At 32.3% G+C, this 17,790-nt stretch overlaps 1 protein-coding gene across 1 annotated transcript; it reads right to left on the reverse strand.

Annotated features, from left to right (window-relative positions):
* Positions 1–33: 33 nt before the first annotated feature.
* On the reverse strand, positions 34–17,038 carry LOC148304372 (ATP-binding cassette sub-family B member 10, mitochondrial-like). The gene is made up of 9 exons (XM_088268430.1): positions 16,619–17,038; positions 15,652–15,858; positions 14,713–14,915; positions 13,086–13,220; positions 11,498–11,644; positions 9,597–9,828; positions 8,216–8,502; positions 6,727–6,951; positions 34–4,272 (listed from the first exon to the last, which is right to left on the reverse strand). Exons 1-9 carry the CDS (start codon positions 16,965–16,967, stop codon positions 3,997–3,999), a joined length of 2,061 nt encoding a protein of 686 aa, XP_088124556.1. The 5' UTR covers positions 16,968–17,038; the 3' UTR covers positions 34–3,996.
* Between the last annotated feature and the right edge of the window lie 752 nt (positions 17,039–17,790).

Consider the following 17,790-nt stretch of genomic DNA (forward strand, 5'->3'; position numbering starts at 1 on the left):
AATAACAAATTATTTTTTAAAGTTGTAACTTATAAAGCTAATCAGTGCACAAATTTGGTTAGATATTGCATATTTATATTAAATCAATCATTTAATTTCAAAAGATAAAAATATATACATATATTTCCACTATCATAAAAAATATTATTTTGTACCTACATATACTTAAATTTGTCCACCTCCGTAGTGTAATGGTCAGCACGCTCGGCTACCGTTCTGGAGGTCCCGGGTTCGATTCCCAAGGGGGGTAAAATAAATATAAGTGATTTTTTCACTGTAATATTTATTCAATATTACCATGGACTGGTACCTGAAGCGGAGGGCTGATCACCTTTCCTTCATGTGTAAACGATCAAGAAAACACTGCGTTAATATGACACAGTGCCCTATGCACCATTGGGGTGCGGATAAGGGTTTTATTTTTTTTATTATTTTATACTTAAATATATTTTTTATACCATTATAAGAGGAATTAATTATGGATAATTGTAATTAAAAATTGATTTTTTTAAACAAAATGTTTTATTTAAAACTGCACATGTTATCATAATATTACACCCAATAAATTCTTATTAACAATTAACAAATTTTATATAACTGAACATACGACACAATAACATTGACAATATGAAAAATATACAAAACTAATTCTAAATTATAAAATAACACTAAATTTGCTATGTATTTACAATATACATATTCGAAACGGTACAGTATAATATGTATCACTCACTCCTTTCAACAACGTCAAATATCAAAAAACTTGAATTTTCAGGAGATCGTTTTTAACCGGATCCACGCGGCTCGCATAACCGTTTGTGTTTTTACAAGACATGCCCCATACGCGGCTGACATAAGCGTTTGTGTTTTCACTTTGCTCCAAGTTTCGAACCTCAGTTCAAGTTGGAGGGATTTTTTCATGGTGTGGAACTTTGGATAAAATAATACGTCAATCCTCGGCCTTATGACATCTGTTGAAATATCTGACTAATAATTTGTAATATCACAAGGATAAATAAAACAACAGATCCCTGATTTTTCTTGCGGTCGGTAATTAGTCCGCGCCATAATCATGCCCTATATCTGTCTCACTCTCGACGCTACGCATGGCCAGTGGGTAAGAGTGACACACGATGCGTGCTTTGATTTATTTATGTTATGATCTAATTTGTTTATATTACGATATATTTCAAGAATAATGTGACACACGTGTATTATAGAGTACCAAAAAGGCACAATGAATCCCATTGAACGTTTTTGTTTAGGAAAATAAATCGTTTCATAACTAAATACATGATAAAAGTAATCATTTAAAAAACGGCGAAATACAGCCGCGCACGAGCGTCTCTTAGGAACAAAGTTAACGCGTTTAAAAGGTTAAAGTTTAAGAATATAGTAAAATGTATCAAAAATAAATATCAAGCCACTTATTGAACTTTTTACTGTGCAACAGATCTTTTTAGGTAGAAGCTGTATGTTTTTTCTCCATTTGAAAATATTTAGTTTATTTAAAAAAATTATTAAACAATACCTTTTCTTCAAAATGTAAAAACAACACTTTCTGCCCTGTAGCGGGTAAATATTCAGTAAAAAATATGCCGCTTTTGCTGGGATATAGTACATTTTCTGGGCATTCCGAAAACATGCACAACTGAAAATTGTTGATTTTTGATATGACGTTGTTGAAAGGAGTGAGCGATATGTATTATATAAATATGTCTATTTTATACTATACCACAAATAACAAACTTCATAAGAATGATTACTTAACCTTCAAACTGCCGGTAGGTATTAAAATGGCGTTACCTGGTATGTTCATACAATGTTTTTTTTGGAACATCTTTTGCAATGTCTTAACCCTTTCCGGTCCCCCAAAATTCAAAAAAAAATCTAGGTAGGATTTCAATTGGAAAAATATATTTTTCCTCTGTTCCACATACTGTTGTAATAGATACGAGTGACAAAAATGTAAGCTTGGAATTTAAATCAATAATACTTATGATGAAAAAAATGTTGAATAACATCCGACATGGGACCTAAGAGCAAAAAATCGATGTCGAATGAGATTCGACATTGGACCAGTAAGGGTCAATATATCATGATTATCTCAAGAGATGTCTGCATCTCATGTTTTAGTATGTTTTAACTATCCCAAGAGATATTTGTGTGTGTTCCAATATAAACACAGACAAAAAATACTTGACTGTGGCTAAAGCATGAGTATTATATGTTTGTCATATTAGTCATTTGAGTAGTCCACTTGCAAACTATGTTATGTTAAAAAAATATTTTTTTTAGCCAATGGCGCCAATCGATAGAAGATAAAAAATATTATCGTCCATATTTAAAGTAATTTTTCAAATTCAATTCAATTTATTCAATAAAAAATAATATATACATAACAAACAATATTCAAGGCGTATATATATTAAAAGTAAAAGTAAGCATGAAGACTTAAAGGTGTAGAAGAATCCCGCTTCGGAAAACTCCTTCGGACACATGGAACAGATCAATATCCAATGTGATATTGTTCAACATATCGGTAGCTCTTCCTACAGGCATAACCGTCAGCAGGTTGGTCCTGTGTATAGGAATGTGAAACAATCTATGCCGACGCTGTCTTAGGTAACTATCGGGAACATACAGACCAATGCTCCGGATAATTTCAGGATTATCGATCATACCGCGCAACAATCGATAAAAATGCGTAATTAAATACACATTCCTTCTAGTCTCTAAACTATTGTAGCCAAGCATACCCTGGAGAAACTGGGTCGGGTAGAGTAATCTGCCTAAACTCATTAAGTTACGATTATGATGTGAAATGGAATAGAAAAATAAATACTCGCTATGCCGATCGACAGTTCACTTTCTAAAATCTCTCAAAAAAGTTCAAATCGGTAGAAGATTAAATTTTCTACCAATTGCCGCCATTGGCTTAAAAATTTAACTTTTTTAACATAACGTGGTTTGCAAGTGGACTACTCATTTAAGTAAACATGGAAATTTTTAACACAGAAAGGTATGATGTATAAATATATATTTGTTGCAGTTAAAAGATTAAGACTTGCACTCTTCTTCAATCACTATTATTCGAGCGAAGGGTGGAACCCCTTCATAAAAATATTTATTTTCTACACATGATCATGTGTTTTATATTTTATTTTGATCATATATTGTCCGCTCATGTATAGCAGTGGTAAGAGTGTTTAGCTACCGTGCTGGAGGTCTCGAGTTCAATTCCTAGGGGGATAAAAATAAATATAAGTGATTTTCACTCTCATATTTATTTAATATCATTCTGGATGGTACAAGAAGCGCAGGACTGATCACTTTGCCTTCATGCAGTTAATGATCAAGATAACACTGCTTTGTTAAGACGAAACATTTTTTATGTCGTGGAGGGCATTTGTTTTATTTTCATTCATCTCAATAATAGAGAAAAATTTATTTAATTTTTACTTAGTAAATACCACTATTTTTCAAAATGTACTGTGACACGTATTTTGATGCATTCCACATCATTTTCAAACACCGTATGGTGTTTGAAAATGTACGTACGGTGTTTGAAAATGATGCGGAATTGTTCGAAACACGTGTCACAGTAGATTTTAAGAAATAGTGCTATATACTAAGTAAAACTTAAATAAAAAATAGATACATTTTACCACAAAGTGACTGCCGAATCAATTGATGAAAATAGATAAAGTATTTGATTAATAAAATTATTCTATTCCTAATTATTTGATGCTCAGAGACATGTCCTTGCTTAAAAACTTGAGAGAGTGGTTGTTCATTATAGCACTAAGAGGCTATTTAGAGCGACTTCAGACAAATTAAAAATTCCATGGTGATTCCCAACCTTCAGTGGAGTGCCACAACAAAAATCACTTGATCAATCGTATCCTGTATTTGATGAGTATGCACTAATTTTCGAGGATGAATGCATCATAATTTTTTTTTTTTTAAATTCAACTAATTTAAATTCAATTGACATTATGAATCCATTATTTCTTGAAACGCCTGATGCCTGACCAGCTCCTTGAAAACTCCATCTGGTATATTGATCAGCTCTCTATAGGATCCCTTTTCTACGATGGATCCATTTTGAATGACTGCGATGGTGTCCGCAGCCTGTATGGTGCTGAGTCGGTGAGCGATGGTCAATACCGTTCGGTTTTGCGACACACTTTTCAAAGCCTCTCTTACCAAGTGCTCCGATTGCGGGTCCAGTGCGCTTGTGGCTTCATCCAGAATTATTATCCGAGGATTCTGAAGAAAAAAACAAATATAGAGATGAATGAATTGTAAATTTCAATCATTTTTCCCAAAGTTTTCAGTTAATTTTAAAAGTATAATAAAGGTAAGTTAATAAAAACACATAATTTAATACCCTTGAAAGGTTTAAGTACAAGAAGAAAAAATACAGATTATAATTTATATTTGAAGTAATAATATTGTGATTTTCCATTTTATAATTAAAATGTAGGTAACTTTGTTTTAAAATCACTATAAATATTTTATTATAACCTAATTATAATGTCTAGCGGTTAGCTTCGAATCCGGTATACATTATACATTATAATTAGGTTATAATAAAATATTTATAGTGATTATAAACAAAGTTACATTTTAATTGTAAAAAAAATACAGATTTTCCACATATGATGTGAGGCATGTAACCACTTAATGCTTTTAAACAAGCAGTGTTCGCGGATGGCGTATGTGTCGTATGATGCCAACTGCTCGCGTGTTTCCACTTGTTTGCGTTATATGTATAAGGTAAACAACCCAACTGAGCTTGCCAGTTGACGCTTTTTATAGGAATCAATTGGAAAAAATTTCCATTAATGATATATATTATTATTATAATTAGACTTGTTCAACTTTTTTTTATAAGGTTAAGTTTTTTAATTTTTTATTGCTTCTATTTTGTTTTTTGTTTTTTTTTATGAACTGAACAACTTTCAAATTACGAAAACTCTTAAAATAAAAAATAAATCAACCTGATATTTTTAGTTTTGTAAAAAAAATCCGAGCATTAAGTGGTCAATTTACATATTTTTTATTAGATATTGGTCATTTATCAATTATTTCAATTTGAAAAAAAAATTGTAATCTTTTATTGATTGTTTTCTCTTTTGCAAATTAAACTTAAAAAACATGATTTTTGTTTAAACATATTATACTTAATATTTATACAAAGCAGACAAGAATATAACTATGATTTTAAAAAATATATATGTATATCTGGAATTTAAATAATACAAATAATATAACAAAGTGATATAAACAATATGAACCACAAGAATAAGCTAGCTCAAACAAACACGCTGAATTATATGCAAATGTATATTATTTCATTTTTAATTTAAGTTTTACTTAGTGAATACCACTTTTACTTAAAATCCACTGTGAAACGTGTTTCGATGAATTCTGAATCATTTTCAAACACCGATTTGAAGAAACAGTATATACTAAGTAAAACTTAATATGTTCGGGTTAGGGAAACAATATTTTACCGGAAGCCAAGTAATTTTTCTTGATAACATAGATAAATATTTTCCATGAGTAAAATTAAATACTCACACTAGGCTGGAGCAAGTGTTCAGTTTTTGTAAAAGGAAATATCTTCAAGCATGTTGAATCACTATTCCACCAAATTAATCGCTTTTGCCGATGACACCATATCACGCGCCTGCGCGTGAAAGGCAGCGGATGAGTTAAATTAAAAATGGATAGATTTTACCACAAAGTGACTGCCGAATCAATTAATGAAAGTATACCATATTGTTTCATATTATTTTTTGACATCTCGTCAAAGATGAAGAAGAATATGGAATATAATGATGAATGTTACACATGTGTAAAGTGATCACTTAAACTAGCCTATGACGGTCGTCAGCCCCGTAATATATATATATATATATATATATATATATATATATATATATATATATATATATATATATATATATATATATATATATATATATATATATATATATATATATATATATATATATATATATATATATATATATATATATATATATATATATATATATATATATATATATATATATATATACATATATATATATATATATATATATACATATATATATATATATATACATATATACATATATATATATATATATATATACATATATACATATATATATATATATATATATATATATACATATATACATATATATATATATATATATATATATAAATATATTACATGGCTGACGACCGTCATAGGCTAGTTTAAGTGATCGCTTTACACACGTGTAACATACACCAATTCCACTCATTATTTGACAACCACACTTCTCAAATTCTTGGAAGTTCTATATATATGAATCAATTTTGAAACATTGTTCTTGAATCACCAGAACTTCACTAGAGACATCTATTGGTGAGATGAAAAGAAGCTTTTTATTGAGCAGAATCTCTTTTATTAGTATGTGAAGTCTGAATCCTGGATTATAATCACATACCTGAAAAACGCTAGAAAATATCATTTTCATTTTAATAATTACACATAATTAGCTTATAATTTGACCAGATAATTAACAACATTTTGAGTGTTTAAATACTTGTTCAAAAAATCTGGATTATCTCCAATTACAGGAGTTATTTTCATTTTTTTTTTTGTCAAAAAATAGAATAAAAGTATTTGGACGCACTCAAAATGTTATATTATTTCTTTACCTTAATGATAGCCCTGGCGATGGCTATTCTCTGTCTCTGTCCCCCGCTCAGCGCCACCCCCCTCTCCCCAGTCTCGGTGTCGTACCCCCGCGGCAGCCCCCTGACGAACTCCTCGACCCTCGCTAGCCGCGCTGCCTGCAGGAGGTCTTCTTCGCTGGCAGAACTCGCCTCATCCAGACCGTACAGAATGTTGTCTCTTATGCTCGCCGAGAAAAGGATCGGCTCCTAAAAAACATCAAAACTCATTATGATGAAGAAGGATATTAAAGTCTGGACATTCAAAGAACTTAAGACCGTCATAGGCTGGTTTACTAGTCAAAACAGTTGTCACAAAATTAATTTTTATGTGATATTTCAACAATAAAATACAATATATTATTAGATTAAAACCAATATTTTTAGCTTTTCCACTTTATTTTTATTTGACCAGCGACCGGGTTTCGTCGTTACCGACATCATCAGACTGATATTTAATAAAGCGACACGCGAGAAGAAAGAAACCGACAAAGAAATAAGAACACGTTGCTAATATTTTTGCGTGGGTCACTAATGAGAATTCTGTCATATGAAAACAAATACTCTAATTTAAAATAATAAAAAAAATTCTTGAATGTTTTTCGCAGATACTTTGTGGCATTTTTTTATCTAGTCTGATGATGTCGGTAACGACGAAACCCGGTCGCTGGTCAAATAAAAATAAAGTGGAAAAGCTAAAAATATTGGTTTTAATCTAATAATATATTAAAAATGCAATTCCATCACCAAGTGTCAGTGGATAATATAAATCTATTAATAAAATACAACTTAGTAGACTCAAAAATACAGTGTTTGATTTAACATTTAATGCAAGGGTGGCCAACCCGCGGCCCGCAGGCCACATGCAGCCCGCCGGGTGTCTACTTGCGGCCCGCGGAGCAAATCACACATTTTTTCCTTTAGTGTACACAAAAACACCAAAAGAACATTCCATCGTGCGTAGTTCGTATAATATCCCATATATAGAAGTATTCACTGTCCTGGCAATTTCAAGACCTAGCATCAAGCAGTAAAGACATTGGACTAAAAAAAGGAGACTAACAGAAAAACTGAGAAGTTTTTAAGACCGATGGACAATAAACTATTTTTTGTGGAATTTAAAACGAAACGACATGCCTGATATGCAATGATTCTGTTTCTATCTTGGAAATGTATAACATTAAACGGCATTACGAGGTTAAGCATGCACATAAGCAACTTATATCTATCTTGTTTGCTTTGAATAATAAAATAAATTTTGTTTTACGGCCCGGTAGGAAATCTCATTTCTAAAATCTGGCCTGGCTACTGAAAATGTTGGCCACCCATGATTTAATGCAAAATTAAAATGGAGTTCTACAAATTAAATGCCAAATCTATAAATAAATGGGTAGAAATATGTTTCCCATCTTTAGTGTATTAAAATATTGTGTTTAATAATAAAATATGTGTTTTTATTATTTTTATTATTTACCTGACTAACTGTGCCGATATGCTTCCGCAGCCACATCGGGTCGAATTCCTTTATATCCCTCCCGTCCAATTTGACGGTTCCCTTGTCCGGTTCGTACAGTCTCAGGAGCAGGAGCGCGAGGGTGGTCTTCCCGGATCCGGAGCCACCCACGACGGCCATGACCTTCCCCGGCTCCAGCGTCAGGCTGAGGTCCTCCAGGATAGGTCTACCAGGTCTTGTCGGATAACTGAAGTGTACATTTTCAAATGCTATTTCTCCGATAGGAGGAGTTGACGGCCAGTATCCACCTATAATAATTTTAACACTTATAACTCACATGTCGCTCACTCCTTTCAAGAACATCATAAATCAAAAATCGTCAATTTTCAGTTGTGCCTGTTTTCGGAATGCCCAGAAAATATACTATATCCCTGCAAAAGCGGCATATTTTTAACTTAATATTTACCCGCTACAGGGCAGAAAATGTTGTTTTTGCATTTTGAAGAAAAGGTATTGTTTAATTATTTTTTTAAATAAACTAATTATTTTTCAAATGGAGAAAAAACCTTTTGGTTTTACCTAAAAAGATCTGTTGCACAGTAAAAAAATTCAATAAGTGGCTTGATATTTATTTATAATACATTGTGTTATATTTTTAAACTTTAAAAACGCTCTCCTGAAAATTCAAGTTTTTTTATTTATGATGTTCTTGAAAGGAGTGAGCGATGTGTCAATGTCTGTACACGACGGATTCTTCGATTCTTTGGACATTTGCACGTGGTAATGAGGATAGCCTGGAAGGACTGGTTGTGATCGGTAGCTTGGAAGGGAAGAGAGGGAGATCCCCACACGATGAATATGGGGGATTTCAATCCCCTTGTTAGATCCGGCTAGGTTAACACGTTGACTGCCACGGCAATTTTCAGAATTCCGATCTAAAAAGCCAACTCTTTAAAATATTCTTTTACTTCTTGATTTTTAATAATTTTTTTATAATTATATTTTCTGTTCATTTATTAATAAATTTTCTTCAGTGCGCTGTGGGGGAGTCTGGATTATATTATATAGTACATAATACATAATAATATTTTCTGTTCATTTATGAATACATTTTCTGTTCATGTAAGCCAGCATTGATTTTTTGTTCTCTTTCCATGCGCCATTTATCTATATTAGCACTGATATACTAGGAATTTTATATTAGCTGAATTTTATCGTAGCTACACGAATATGGCAAGTAAACACAGTACGAGATAACTCGTAGTCGATGTCCTAGCAAAGAACGCCATCTACGAGTAATCCCGTAGTCGGCAGTCAACGTATCAATGGATTATATTCATCCCAAAAAACATTCGGATAAAATATTTAAAAAATTAAAAACAAATTGATTGTCGAAGCGTACCGCTGATGGGTACGGCCGGGACCCTGTCCATAATGTCCCACAGTCTTCCCGCTGCGCCGATTCCTTTGTTCAGCTCAGAGTAGAAGCTACTCAAGCCGCCGATGGACACCCCGATGTACGCAGCGTACAGCAGGAAGGAAGTCAGATTGCCTACGGTTATGTGCTGATCGGAAACCATGACTCCGCCATAGTAAAGCACTGAAATTATTATAACATTGCCTGTTAGCCCGGTCTGAAAGAGAGAAAAAAATCATGAGATCTATTTTTTGTATCTATTACCTAACGTAACCTTACTAACCATCATGCCCTTTCTCCGCAGAGGTAGACAGAGAGAATAGACTCCCACACCACTCCATCTTCGCAAATTTGTACTTTTTGCCTCTTCAATATTCACGCATCTTCTCATACATATCCGCCGATTATTTTAGCTATAAACCTTAAAAGAATTCGGGCACTTCAAGTATTTTAGTATTTTAAATACTTTACCATGCTAAGTTTTCCTCATTCTTCCTCTGCTACTATTTACAACTATATTTGGCCCATATATTTATTTTACTACTGTTGCCTAACTCATTCATTCCACATGTCCAAACCATCTCAACCCACATTTCTTAATTTCATCCATTAATCTATACAATAAAATAACAACTGTTTACTTATTTCCACTTTTATTTTATTTGACTAGTGACCAAATTTTCCTTGCGTTCTTTCCTTATTTCACCATTCAAACATCTATCGTACATTGTTTTTCCGCACATTCGTCTGAATGATCGTATTTTGCCTCCATTCAGTCTGCTTTCATCATCTTATTTTGACAACTCCTTCACTTCCATTACATTAGGGTTGAACACATTACAGACTGCTAATTTAGCTTGCATTCTAACTCAATGATGGATAAGCCAAAATATTTAATATTTGCAGTATTATCTTAATTATAAATTATAATAATGCAAGGGGACTAGGGCTGACTAGACTAACAGAAGCAGCAAAACTACGTAATGCTTCTGAAAGAGATCATAATGTCCAAAATTAAAAAAAATAGTTAATTTGAAAATTTGGATAATGAAAATTAAGAAAGTGATTTTTATTCGTCAATTCCAAGATTCGCATATTAACACGTTGTCGGCGGGAAACGGCAATATACGGGTTTGTTATCAGCGTGAAATAAAACGCGTTGAAGGGTAATCTGCTACCTGGGTGCTAGGCGACAGTCTGTTGACGTTATTTGAGATGCCTTGTCCGGATTAGCTAGTGTGTTGCTTGTAAAGACATCGCCATAAATCTAGAGTTTTTATGCGATCTCAATCTCCAGTTTAGTTTGAGTCATTTCACGTATTGGACTATTTTTCATACCGCTCGCACAGTTTTGTTTACTGTTTGGTATTTTATTATTTGAATATATTAGCATTGTATAGGGAATGATACCTCGGAGGGGAAGACTATTTTTTAGAGTTTACGATGCTTCTAAAATTGTGAAATACGGAATACTTAATTAAAAAATATGATTATAATTTATTTTAGTTGATCAAATTTCATTTATGATTTCTTTGAAAATTTCAATCGAAAATATTATTTGGTTTAGAAATTGTGTCAATTTTAAGAAAGGGATATATTTTTGCGCTAATCGCGAAAAACGTCCGCTATAGGCTAGAGTCTATAATGTTAATATTAACTGATTTTAGATTTTCGTTTTTTTATTATTATTTATTTATTTAAAGCAGTACAAACGTATGTAAATTAATAATTATAAGTACATATATTAAACTGCCAAAAAAACAGAGATAAGCAATTGGAACTCTGGTATAATAATTATTTCCGGGAAAAACATATTGACATCTAATAATAATTATAATTAAAGATTTTTTAATAAATAACAATGATAAATGGACTATTTAACTTACCATTCCGTAGAAAATTCCCCGAGCTAGCGACTCTTTGTAAGCCAAATCTAAAACACGCTTTATTTTGGAGCTATAATTATCGACTTCTTTCAATTCTTTACTAAATGTTTTCACCGTTCGTATGTTTGAAATTTTTTCTTCCGCCACCTGTAAAAAAGGTATATAAGCTTTCTTTATATTCTCAGCCATAGAGAACTACCAATGTTAAAATCTAAAATCACATTTAAAAATTTAACACGTTAACTGCCACTGAATTTTTTAAGATTCAGGTCTGAAGAGCCAATTTGATTTAATGATTATTATTGAAAAATTTAATAAGAGTGCATAGTAGTAATTTAATAAACATATAAAATTACTGCCGGTACGTGGAATATTGTGGATGAGTATCATCCGTTGAACAACAAACTAGACAAAAATATCGAAATCCTTTAGTACACAACCATGATACACGATTTACACACAACGAAGGTGTGATACTCCCAAGAATTAACAATAAATATGGGAGTCGAACACTGCAATATATCGTTCCGAACATTTTTAATTTGTTGCCGACGGATGTTTGAGGTTAAAATAAAATATGGAACAAAGGCAAAATAAAGGAATGGGTAAATGATCAAGAGTTAATTTTATGAAAATTGTAAAATGTTTATATTTTTAATTTTTTCTCTTTTTTGTGTCTATATTAGGTTAAAATCGTTAAAAACAATAAAAAAATTATTAAAAAAGAACTCCACCGACAAGACACACAAGGTGGCTTGGTGGGTCTCTGCAAAAAAAAAAAAAAGTTCTTAATATGTATAAATTGTGATTTAAATAAATTTATACAAATAAAATTTAATAAAAGACATGCTGAGAGAGAGTAAGGTAAGAATCTATAAAATTTGCGTAAGACCGATCATGACATACGGGACAGAAACAAGAGCTGACACCACCAGAACAAAAAGCCTTCTTAGAACCACTGAGATGAAGACTCTACGACCCATCGAGACGTAACACTTGATGACAGAGTAAGAAACTCTGAAATAAGGAGAATCTGTAATGTGGAAGATGTTGTACGATGGGGAAGAGCAAGAAGACACTTTTATAAAAATCATGTGGGGAGAGTAAGCTTGGATCGAGCGGTGAGGATAGCAGCAGACAAGTGCATAACCGGTAGAAAACCCTCAGAAAGACCACCTAAAGGATGAAGGGATAGCTGGACATCCACCTCTAAGGAGCAAGCTCCAAGAACAACAGGACACAGTCCTAACTAAATCAGAATAAGAAGTACTGATTTAATTTTTTTAAAAAACTTTATATAATTGTATTTTCTGTTTATATAAGCCTAATCTGATTTTTATTCTCTTTCCTGAAGCCATCTATTCATATTTACGCTGTTACGCTCCAAGTTTACTCGTAGCCGTATAAATATAGCAAGCAGTAAAGGGACGAGATAAATTGTAGTATGCATCCTGGGCAAGTAAACAACCTACGAGATATCTCCATGTTGGCAGTTAACGAGTTAAATAATCATTAGTATTTTCAATTTAAATCTATTTTTTATATTTTGACGCAACACTTATCTGTTTAATTAGAATATTTTTTATACCTCTGTTGCAGCAGCTAGACTATCTTGAACTTGTTTTGTAATTTTCCTCACAAACCTTCCGTAGATTATAGCCAATCCGGCAACCGGAGGGACCACGGATAAGCCTACTAACGCAAGCTCCCATGACATATAAAACTGTAAAAAAAAATGATTACATATTTATTGTAACTGCAGACAGTTGGTAGAATTCCATATTGAATTGTTGGGTAATATATTATCAAAACATTATCAAAACACTCTTGTGTTTTGATAATGTCGTAAGAAGACGAAACGCGTCACATATTAACATATACATAAATAAATGTAGTATTGTCCGCCTCCGTAGTGTAATGGTCAGCACGCTCGGCTACCGTTCTGGAGGTCCCGGGTTCGATTCCCAAGGGGGGTAAAAATAAATATAAGTGATTTTTTCACTGTAATATTTATTCAATATTACCATGGACTGGTACCTGAAGCGGAGGGCTGATCACCTTTCCTTCATAAGTAAAACGATCATGATAACACTGCGTTTATACGACACAGTGCCCTATGCACCATTGGGGTGCGGATAAGGGTTTTATTTATTATTTATTAAATGTAGAATTCAACCAAATAAACCTTGTTTAATTTTTAATATAGTTTAATACCCAACAATTTAAAATTATTGCAGTTGATCTGTATGGTAGTTAAAATTATAACCAGAATAGTTTTTTTATTAATTGATTCGGCAGTCTATTTGTGATAATATCTATCCATTTTTAATTTGAGTTTTACTTGGTAAATACCACTATTGCTTCAAAACTATTGTGACATGTGTTTCGATGCATTCCGCATCATTTTAAAACACTGTATAATATTACAAATTGTTTGCAAATGATGTGAGATGCATCGAAACATGTGTCGCAATCAAAGAAATAGTAGTATTTACCAAGTAAAGATTTCAAACAGTAAAGTTTTATGAATAAAAACCTTTATTGCATATATTATAAATCAATAAAAAAAATATTCTTTCTGGCTTTCCAGTTTTTTTATGTCAAATAGAAAAATATATTAAGAGCCAGAAATATGCAGTACGCAACCAGATATATGCACTGATTGGCGTGACTAGCTTTAAGTTATGAGATCTAAAAACCAAATTAAATTAAGTAATCACTTCGTTTAAAGAAATCATTATTTTTTACATTTTTTAATATGATCACCCATATATAATAGGAACATATTGAATAATCCACGCTTATCAAGTAACATTTATGATATTATGACATTTTTATATCCTTTATGGTTCTAGTATTAGCTAAAAGATTAATCGATTTATAAAAATATATGAAAAAAAAATGTGATTAATTATTTTTACTTATATTAAATTTTAATTGTATTTTGATTCTACCATTGTTTTATTAAAATTACTTATACATATTCTAAACATAATCTGTAAAATGAAACGCAGACCAAATTCGAGATGCTCTGACATATGCTCATCCTTACGGTTTACTAATGAAACATGGTCGCAAGGCGGATATGATTTGTTATCAGTACGAACATTCTAGACACACACGGCCAATTTATCAGAATAGAGTGCAGACCTTGACCCCTCTGTATCTTCGTCATTCATCTCGCACAAAACATATGTTATATAACACACACTCACCATCATTCCTGCTCCAGCTGACACCATAAAAAGGGATCTAAGACCATCTGAAATGTTGGAACTGAGCGTTGAACCCACGAGCTGGGTATCGGCCGACAATCTGTTCACCAACTGGCCTGTGGATACTTTGTCAAACCATCCCGCCTCCTGTTTCAGTATTGAGGAAAAAACATCTTTTCTCAGCGCTTGTGTCATTCGTTGACCTGAAAAATATTTAAAGGCTTTAAAATGTACCATAACATAATTAATAATAAATAAAATAGCCACATATAGATAAAGAGGGATAGCATTTAGACTTGGTGTATCTTGTGACACTGAGATTAAAAATCGAATCTTTTTAAACCCAGTTAGATATCGCTCATTTGGCGCAACAATGGCGTAATTACACTTATGGAAATATTACAGGAGATGCCATTCAGACGTTGTAGCAACAGAAATGGCGCCATTTTACTCAATTCTACAATGATACTCGCACCATCCAAATCATTTCACCACAAAATCAAAGCTCCAAAATAAACTTTCTTAGTAATTAAAATTTTTGAATATTAGATTAATCGAATTGAAGAATAATCAATTCTACAATGATACTCGCACCATCCAAATCATTTCACCACAAAATCAAAGCTCCAAAATAAACTTTCTTAGTAATTAAAATTTTTGAATATTAGATTAATCGAATTGAAGAATAATCACGTCATGCCGACACCAAATGAACGATATATTATTATAATACATTTAGTGCATAGTTGTAACTTCCACATAGTAATCGATGCAATATTTTTTCTATCAAATTGTTTGGATTTACTGCAGATGTAACTCTATAGCTTTCACTATGCTATATGTTCAGATCTTTCTTCCCTTTTTCCTAGCTCCATCCCAACTTATTGTCTTTGGGGGAAACGCGCCAGTACGCCATACTTTTATTTTCAAAGAATTTACCTGATATTGACATGAGATAAACTCTTCCAAAATTACATACTCCGCCGAGGAGGAATATCCCACAGAGAATGATGCAAACTTTGTTCAGTTTCTCTCTTGCTGACGTCATATCCGATACACTTGTATAAATGATATCTAGCACTTTCCCAAGAGAAAACGGTACGGCCATACTGACCGACGACGATATCAAAAGAAGACCAATGGCGGCTGAAACAAAAATAATATGTTAAAAATAAAGATATCTCTACGTAGATGAAGAAGGGTGAGTCAAAATATTAAGTAATGGCTTGCTTAGTCGCAATAAATACATTTAAACCCTAATTATTGCAATGTGATCAATACTGAAAACATTGTTTGCGGGAAACGTTTAAAAGCTTCTTTTACATGCTGTTGGTAGAGAGTAGGAGATGTTTATAATCACTATTTGATAGAGTGCGAGAGACACGAACATTGTTTGTGCTCTTACTGAGTTTTTCCATGCCAAGGGCACATTTTATGACATGGCCGAAGGACGCGATTCATTTAACACATTGTTTGCGGGAACGCTTCAAAGCTTCTTTTACATACTGTTGGAAGAGAGCGGAAGACGCTTGTAAGCGTTCTATTTGTTTACTTTAGAGCGCGAGAGATTGAAAAAAACGTTGTACAGATTGGAATTGGATTCGCGGTTACTTGTGATTAGTATACTGAGGGTCGGGAGGCAGACTGTCTGAATAAAATCACGGTTAGGGTTGATGCAAAAACTGTCCGACAACAATGAGTTAATGCTATAAACCATTTTATTTTTAACATGCGCGACTATTCACACCCAATGGTGTGAATATTAGTTCATAAAATATATGATTTTAACAGAAATAATGAAACAATCAGAGAAAGGTATACCTGCATAAAACCAATAATAACACAAAAATAAGTTATAACTAAGTCATTAAAATAACTGAAGTGCAAGATTTGATTGTTTACTTACATATAAGATACCATTTCTCCGGTCTTGCTAAAGACAGTAGCCTTTTGATATGGGATTTACTAAATTTGACTTTTGTAACATTGGCAGCATCTACTTTACTACCATCCTTAGTAATTTCAATTTTTGGTTCGTTTTTCGTGGTATATCGCCTTCCTTTCGATAAATCAAGAAGTCTTCTCCTGTCATAATTTCTGAATATAACGGTGTTGTTAATTTTACTATATCCGCTAAATTTGTTTGAAACACAGTTTCGACAAAATACATTGTTGTATTGAAAACACCTCAGAACATGGGCTTTATTTATTTTCAGCGCATGGCTGCTAAAATTATATAAAACAGAAAGTGTCATTATTATCTGATAACTGGTAATGATTTTTAGGTTAAAACCAATGTCATTATTACGAAAGACAGATAGACCACAAAATAAAACACGTATTTATTATAGACGAGCTGTCACAAATGATCATAGACAAATCATGGAGCTACGTACCTACCTTCATAATCATCAACGGGTGCGTTTGAATATGTAGATTTCTGTTGGTTTGCATATCGATTGATACCTATTTACTCATTGCATACTACATTGTATGTAAGGCAATAAATAAGAATTACCATTTTTTATACATATTTAATAATGAACTCTGCAATCTCCTTTCAAATAATTGGTTTATCTAAAATTTATTACCACATTGCCTTTGAAAATGCATTTTTTTACCACTTACAAGTTAGTGCTAAAATTATGATTTTGAAATATTTTATTTGCATTTCGTAACATCATTACGGTAAAACAAATTTACTTATTTTAAATCATTGGATCATTATTATTATCATACGATTTTAATCCGATAATTACTTGAAGTATTCCGAATTAATATTTCATAATATATTACACGACCACATTTTCATTAATTGATTTTTCCTTTGGGTGCTGATGTATTTTCTAATAGGTTCTTAAAGATGCGCATATATAAACATAGAGCACTAAATCGGGTGGATTGAATTATTTGTATGTTACTTCTCGCTTTGTTTTAATGCTTACATCGTTAAATGACGTATGAAAAAACTAATATAAAATCTGTTCTTGTGGCTTTGTGGTTTTGGCACATGGCGCAGCGAATAGGAGAAATCTGATATTTTATATATTCAAATAATGGAATTAATAAACATTTGCT

The sequence above is a fragment of the Brachycentrus maculatus genome, unplaced genomic scaffold, assembly GCF_059751285.1.
Source record: "Brachycentrus maculatus isolate JH-2025_06_01 unplaced genomic scaffold, ASM5975128v1 h1tg000323l, whole genome shotgun sequence".
Classification (NCBI taxonomy): Eukaryota; Metazoa; Arthropoda; class Insecta; order Trichoptera; family Brachycentridae; genus Brachycentrus; species Brachycentrus maculatus.